This window comes from Argentina silus (genome assembly GCF_951799395.1).
Source record: "Argentina silus genome assembly, chromosome: 19".
Taxonomy (NCBI): Eukaryota; Metazoa; Chordata; class Actinopteri; order Argentiniformes; family Argentinidae; genus Argentina; species Argentina silus.
The window spans coordinates 731,621-739,120 of record NC_139673.1 but is presented as its reverse complement, the minus strand read 5'-3'; the positions used below and the strand labels follow the sequence as shown (position 1 = coordinate 739,120).

The 7,500-nt window shown below is 51.1% G+C and overlaps 2 protein-coding genes across 2 annotated transcripts in view; one reads left to right on the top strand and one right to left on the bottom strand.

The window, feature by feature from the left end:
- The window catches only part of tmem41ab (transmembrane protein 41ab), a gene marked incomplete at both ends in the record, with an annotated part of 5,972 nt that extends 5,899 nt beyond the window's left edge, over window positions 1-73 (top strand). Inside the window, one exon of the mRNA XM_083690804.1 lies at window positions 1-73. This exon is cut by the window's left edge and continues 208 nt beyond it. Within this exon, the coding sequence (XP_083546930.1) occupies window positions 1-73 (73 nt within the window).
- Window positions 74-4,038: 3,965 nt separating this feature from the next.
- Window positions 4,039-7,500, bottom strand: part of LOC310819501 (lysosomal cholesterol signaling protein-like) — a gene marked incomplete at both ends in the record, with an annotated part of 8,438 nt that continues 4,976 nt past the window's right edge. Inside the window, 7 exon segments of the mRNA XM_083690803.1 lie at window positions 4,039-4,121; window positions 4,636-4,942; window positions 4,945-4,948; window positions 6,337-6,477; window positions 6,699-6,763; window positions 7,045-7,140; window positions 7,432-7,500. The exon segment at window positions 7,432-7,500 is cut by the window's right edge and continues 41 nt beyond it. Of these exon segments, the coding sequence (XP_083546929.1) occupies window positions 4,039-4,121; window positions 4,636-4,942; window positions 4,945-4,948; window positions 6,337-6,477; window positions 6,699-6,763; window positions 7,045-7,140; window positions 7,432-7,500 (765 nt within the window).

The following is a 7,500-nucleotide window of genomic DNA, read 5'->3' as shown; positions in this document are numbered from 1 at the left end:
GGGTCAGGACCAGGACCAGGGGCAGGGTCAGGGGCAGGACCAGGGTCACGCTGCTGTTCACAAGAGGAGATGACCCCTGAATACACCTCACCCGTGACCCCTGACCCCTAAACCCTGACCCCTGACCTGGACTTCACCGCGAGCGTGCTACGCTGGTGCCTGACTGCAGGACACCTGACCCCTGACCTCTAACCCCTGACCCCTGACCTCTAACCCCTGACCTGGACGAGACCCCGACCCCGTGTCTGGTCTCCAGCTGGGCTGGCTGGTTTACACCACGTTGCTTCAGAGAGCTACAACGTCTTAAAACACACCGTGCCTCACACACACACACACACACACACACACACATACACACACACACACACACACACACACACACACACACACACACACACACACACAGACATGAACATATACATACAGTACAAATTGGCCATTAAAACAAACTTTAAAAAGAGGTTTTAAAGATTTTAACTTGATTTAGTTTGTACATTGAAATATTTTACACATATTTTGTACTTTTCAGCTAAGCCAATGCTGCTACAGGAACATAAATACATAAATACACTACAGAATAATCTCTCAACTGCCATCATTGTTACGATTGTTGTCCCAAAGCCTAAGCACTTTTAACTGTGTCTACGTTGTGTGTGTGTGTGTGTGTGTGTGTGTGTGTGTGTTTGTGTTTGTGTTTGTGAAGTAGCCTACAGCACAATGCAGCTCTTATCAGGAAATACTGGAAAAGTAGATATTTTAAGCTTTTTACATGGAAGGAGACATACATGTTACATACGTGTTACATACGTGTCACATACATGTTACATACGTGTTACATACGTGTTACATACGCGTTACATACGTGTTACATACGTGTCACATACATGTTACATACATGTTACATACGTGTTACATACGTGTTACATACGCGTTACGTATGATGCTGCCCATGTGACGTCCGTGTTACAGGACAGAGGGAATGGTGAGAGAATATGGTACATGTAAACACATCATCTTACCATAGTGTGACTCCAGGACACTGTCTCTCTCCCTCCCTCCCTCTCTCCCTCCCTCCCTTCTTCTCTCCCTCCCTCCCTTCTTCTCTCCCTCCATCCCTCTCCCTCCCTCCCTTCTTCTCTCCCTCCATCCCTCTCTCCCTCCCTCCCTTCTTCTCTCCCTCCCTCCCTCCCTTCCTGTCCCTCCCTCCCTCCCTCATTCCCCCAATACCCCCCTGTACAAGTTTCTCTCCTGTTAATAAAAATAATAATAATAATAAATGGTGTGATCATTGATTACTTTATCTTATGATGACTGATGTTCAGATGATTCAAATGGACTTGTTGTAAGTTGCTTTGGATAAAGGCGTCTGCCATGAATGTAAATGTAAATGTCCCCTGTAGAGTGAAGACAGTGGTGAACCAGACAGACCTCAGGTGCCTGTTTGAATACCTGTGTGAATATATTAGTCGTATTCATCACCACCTGTCTGTCTTCATCGTTCAGACAGACACAACGATGATGGGTGGAGTCCAAACCTCTCATTGACCGCCTGACTCATTCAAGTCAAACCTCTCATTGACCGCCTGATTCATTCAAGTCAAACCTCTCATTGACCGCCTGACTCATTCAAGTCAGAGTCACGGGGGCATATCTCAAGATCATGGCCTGAGTTAGTTTACCTACAGACAGCTTCCTGTTGAGTTAGTTTACCTACAGACAGCTTCCTGTTGAGTTAGTTTACCTACAGACAGCTTCCTGTTGAGTTAGTTTAGCTACAGACAGCTTCCTGTTGAGTTAGTTTACCTACAGACAGCTTCCTGTTGAGTTAGTTTACCTACAGACAGCTTCCTGTTGAGTTAGTTTACCTACAGACAGCTTCCTGTTGCTTCAACACAAAGCCAGGTCATGTCTTACCAAACTAGGAACCAAAGCCTTCTCTCTCATAATAAACTATTAGAAGCTTTTCACCTGTCTTTTCACCTGTCTTTTAACCTGTCTTTTCACCTGTCTTTTAACCTGTTTTTTAATCTGTCTTTTCACCTGTCTTTTAACCTGTTTTTTAATCTGTCTTTTCACCTGTCTTTTAACCTGTTTTTTAATCTGTCTTTTCACCTGTCTTTTCATCCTTGTTGTTCGTCTCTAATCGTGTCAATAGAAAGTCAGAAGTTGTCGATCAACCAAACATGGACGTGCTGCCTCAGCCTCCAATCTGACTCTGCTGCCAGCCTCCAATCTGACTCTGCTGCCTCAGCCTCCAATCTGACTCTGCTGCCTCAGCCTCCAATCTGACTCTGCTGCCTCTGTGGCAGTTTCACTACTGCTGTGAAAGACCGGTATGAGACACCAGGGGAGGCTGGTGGAGGTAAAACACCAGGGGAGGCTGGTGGAGGTAGAACACCAGGGGAGGCTGGGGGAGGTAGAACACCAGGGGAGGCTGGGGGAGGTAGAACACCAGGGGAGGCTGGGGGAGGTAGTAAAGCATGGACACACGTCTCTTCTTCACAGAAAGGTTTTATTGGTGGTGATGTGATGTGAATAATGCAGCCATTAATCTGATGGACTCATACAGCTGATGTAACACAGGACAGACCATAATTACATCAATAAATCCCCATGGTAACACACAGATAAACAATATATCACCATGGTAACAGACAGATAAACAATATATCGTCATCATGGCAACAGACGGATAAATAATATCGCCACGGTAACAGACGCTGTGTTGTCTGACATGCTGTGAGACATGCAGACAGTTGAAACAGCATCAGCTGATTGGATGAAACAAGGAGAAAGTGTGTTCAACATAAAATGCATGCATACACACACACACACACACACACACACACACACACATAAATACACACACGCACACACACAAAATACACGTACGCACACGCGCACACAGGCCTGCATAAAAAATACACACGCACACACGCACACACACACACACACACACACACACAGAACAGCAAGGCTGAGGAAGTTTCAAGTGGACCTCATTTGACACATCATTCAATTGGCAAAGACACATCATAGGAACAATAACACACAGGAAGAATAACAAGAATATAATAGTGATATATGGAGGATAATATGTTCCATCATTCATACTAGTGTAGCAGGTAGAACAGCAGTGTGGCCGTGCGTTCTACATGTGTGTTAGGGGAGTTGTAGAACACTGAACACCTCTGATGAGCATCACGTCAGGATTCTCCCCAAACAATGTCAGAGTGAAACCCCCATACAGCCTAGTGAAGGGTGAGAGAGAGAGAGAGAGAGAGAGAGAGAGAAAGAGAGAGGGAGGGAGAGAGAGAGAGAGAGAGGGAGAGAGAGAGAGAGAGAGGGAGAGAGAGAGAGAGAGAGAGAGAGGGAGGGAGAGAGACAGAGAGAGAGGGAGGGAGAGAGGGAGGGAGAGAGACAGAAAGAGAGGGAGGGAGAGAGAGAGAGAGAAAGAAAGAGAGAGGGAGGGAGAGAGAGAGAGAGAGAGAGAGACAGAGAAAGAGAGAGAGATTCTCCCAAACAATGTCAGTGTTTCTGCATCACGCTTGTGAACTTGGCGACGCCACTATGTAAACATTACAAGGCAAATTAACTACATATTTAGTCATGATAGAGTAACTATCTTTATTAAACTATATATTTAGTAAAGACAGAGTAACTATCTTTATTAAACTATATATTTAGTCATGATAGAGTAACTATCTTTATTAAACTATATATTTAGTAAAGACAGAGTAACTATCTTTGATCGCCAAAGACATCGTTGTTAAAAGCCTAAAACTGAAGTGAAAGGGTTCTGATGTTCCTCAGTGAACTCTGCGTTTTACCAGGTATTTTCTGGTGCATTTTGACACGAATAAACGCAAGTCGGGTTTTGACGATGCGATCCAGCGCCACGCTGTTCAGACATCCTGGGGAGAACCCTGCACACACACACACACACACACACACACACACACACACACACACACACAGGGAGAACCCTGCGTGGCTTAGTCAGCCCCCCCGGAGGGGCAGAGGAGAACCCTGCGTGGCTTAGTCAGCCCCCCCGGAGGGGCCGAGGTGGCGGAGGACGGGACTCACGTCATAAGTCAGTGCCAGTGCCCAGGTGACAGTACCTACAGAAACAACGACACGTTGATTGGTTGCATATGAACAGAGGTTCATTTCTCAGTGCAAGTGTCAGTGCAGACTCCTCTTCTGTCATGCAGAGAAGTGGTGATGAAATACTGGAGCAGGAACCAGTCTGGACTCAACACAGCAGTGGTGGACACCTGTGGCCTCCCCCTCTCACTCTCTACCACTCTGTCTCTCTCTCTGTCTCTCTCTCTCTCTTTTTCTGTCTCTCTCCCCAGAAACAACCCCTACACACTAGGTGTGTTTAGGGTCTAGGGTGTTGTTTCGGGACAGTGTCCCTTCCTCCCCTTCCTCCCCCTCCTCCCCCTCCTCTCCCTCCTCTCCCTCCTCCCCCCAGGCATCACTAAACCTATGGTGTCCAGCAGCAGCTCCTCCCCCTCCCCCTCCCCCTCCCCCTTCCTCTCCTCCCCCCAGGCATCACTAAACCTACGGTGTCCAGCAGCAGCTCCTCCCCCTCCCCCTTCCTCTCCTCCCCCCAGGCATCACTAAACCTACGGTGTCCAGCAGCAGCAGCTCCTCCCCCCCTCCCCCGGCCCCTCTCGGTGAAGCAGTACTGGAGGCTGTGGTCGTCCCTGAAGCCGTACTGGTGGGTGAGGTGCTGGAGGACCCCCCCCTGCTGCAGCTGAGCCCCGTACAGCTGGGCCCCCACTCTGTCCTGCGCCAGACCCACCCTCAGGAGCCAGTCCACCAGGTCACTGCCCAGGAAGGTGGCCTGGGACTGGGCATGGAGCTGGGACTGGGGCTGGGGCTGGAGCTGGGGCCGGGACTGAGGCTGGTGCTGGGGGGGGGTCGGGGCAGGGTCATGCAGCTGGGGCTGGGGCTGGGTCCCCTCCCCAAACCTGCGTATCAGAGGAGGGATTCACCAACTGGGCCATTCAGGCTTTCCCCTGAACCACTAGGGTGGAGAGAGGGAGAGAGGAGGAGGAGGGGGGGAGAGAGATAGAGAGGAGGAGGAGAGGGTGGAGAGAGGGAGACAGGAGGAGGAGGGGGGGAGAGAGGGAGAGAGGAGGAGGAGGGGGGGAGACAGGAGGAGGAGGGGGGGAGAGAGGGAGACAGGAGGAGGAGGGGGGAGAGAGGGAGAGAGGAGGAGGAGAGGGAGAGAGGAGGAGGGGAGAGAGGGAGAGAGGAGGAGGAGGAGGGGGAGAGAGGGAGAGAGGAGGAGGAGGAGAGGGAGACAGGAGGAGGAGGGGGGGAGAGAGGGAGACAGGAGGAGGAGGGGGGGAGAGAGGGAGAGAGGAGGAGGAGGAGAGGGAGAGAGGAGGAGGGGAGAGAGGAGGAGGAGGAGGGGGAGAGAGGGAGAGAGGAGGAGGAGGGGGGGAGACAGGAGGAGGAGGGGGGGAGAGAGGGAGACAGGAGGAGGAGGGGGGGAGAGAGGGAGAGAGGAGGAGGAGGAGAGGGAGAGAGGAGGAGGGGAGAGAGGGAGAGAGGAGGAGGAGGAGGGGGAGAGAGGGAGAGAGGAGGAGGAGGAGAGGGAGAGAGGAGGAGGGGAGAGAGGGAGACAGGAGGAGGAGGGGAGGAGAGAGGGAGACAGGAGGAGGAGGGGGGGAGAGAGGGAGAGAGGAGGAGGAGGAGAGGGAGAGAGGAGGAGGAGGGGGGGAGAGAGGGAGAGAGGAGGGGGAGAGAGGGAGAGAGGAGGAGGAGGAGGGGGGAGAGAGGAGGAGGAGGGGGGGAGAGAGGGAGAGAGGAGAGGGTGGAGAGAGGGAGAGAGGGAGAGAGGAGGGGGAGAGAGGGAGAGAGGAGGAGGAGGAGGGGGGAGAGAGGAGGAGGAGGGGGGGAGAGAGGGAGAGAGGAGAGGATGGAGAGAGGGAGAGAGGAGGAGGAGAGAGGGAGAGAAGAGGGGGAGAGGGGGAGAGAGGGAGAGAGGAGGAGGGGGGGAGGGAAGAAAGAGAGAGAGAAACAGAATGAGGGGGGTGGTGAGTAGAGGATTCAGTAAAAGAAGTCAGAAGAAAAGCTGAGATCAAGATGTTTGACATCCCAGAGAACACCTTCATCACACAACGACACTTCAGACCACAACAGACCCCGCCATTAAGACTGCTGAGGAAGGAGGTGATGGTGTCATGTGGATCCTACCTCCTGACTGTGTTGTGATGGTGTTAAGGTGTGTTGTGATGGTGTTATGGTGTGTTGTGATGGTGTTATGGTGTGTTGTGATGGTGTTATGGTGTATTGTGATGGTGTTAAGGTGCAGCCTACCTCCTGACTGGTACCAGGTCCTGGACACACTGGTCTTTGTGGTACCGGACGAACTGGGTGCAGGTGAGACGGATCTCTTCTGGTACCACCGTCACAGGCTCCTCCTCCTCGCTGTCCCGGCCCTGCCATAGGCTCACCAACCTGACACACACACACACACACACACACACACACACACACACACACACACACACACACACACACACACACACACACACACACACACACACACACACACACACACACACACACACACACACACACACACACACACACACACACACACACGTTGAATCAGTGGGAAAGATAAACACCATAGGACACAGCACCCAGAATGAATGGAGGAGATGTGAGCTGTTCACCTCTTCTTGAAGGGCAGGATGATCAGATGTCTGTCCAGGCCAAAGATGCCAAACGATATGAACCCCTGAGGAACATGGAGAAGGTAGAGTCAGGGGGTCAGTCTAACTGCTGGGAGCATAGGGAAGGTATAGTCAGCGGGTCAGTCTAACTGCTGGAACGTAATGGAAATTTCCTGCTTCATGGAACGGTATGAGGGTACATTTACATAACTGACTGGACTTTGTATATTTGTAAACATGGAACAGTCCATGGCACGTTTTCGTTCCAGAGATTAGTCAGACCCCAATAAGCACAAGCATCACTCTGACTCTTGAGTCCAGTGGCCATGGCGTGCAGTACCAGTACCTGTCCATAGTTGGCGACAGCGCAGAAGAACTGCAGCTCCAAGTACAGCCTCCCGGGGTCTTGGTTGAACAGCCACCACAGACAGCTGGACAGGTTCTACAGGTCGGAGAGAAGACTGTCAGATTAACTAACCTCACTACTAACTAACAACATCACTAGCTAACAACATCACTAGCTAACAACATCACTAGCTAACAACATCACTAGCTAACAACATCACTAGCTAACAAGCTAAGAAGGAGGAGACCAGAGTTGTAGTTTAGAGGTTCAGAGGAGACCAGAGTTGTAGTTTAGAGGTTCAGAGGAGACCAGAGTTGTAGTTTAGAGGTTCAGAGGAGACCAGAGTTGTAGTTTAGAGGTTCAGAGGAGACCAGAGTCGTGACTCACAGCGAGCAGGCTCACGATGAGCAGCAGACACAACAACACGTGTCTGACCAGCTGCCTCTCGTCCTGCAC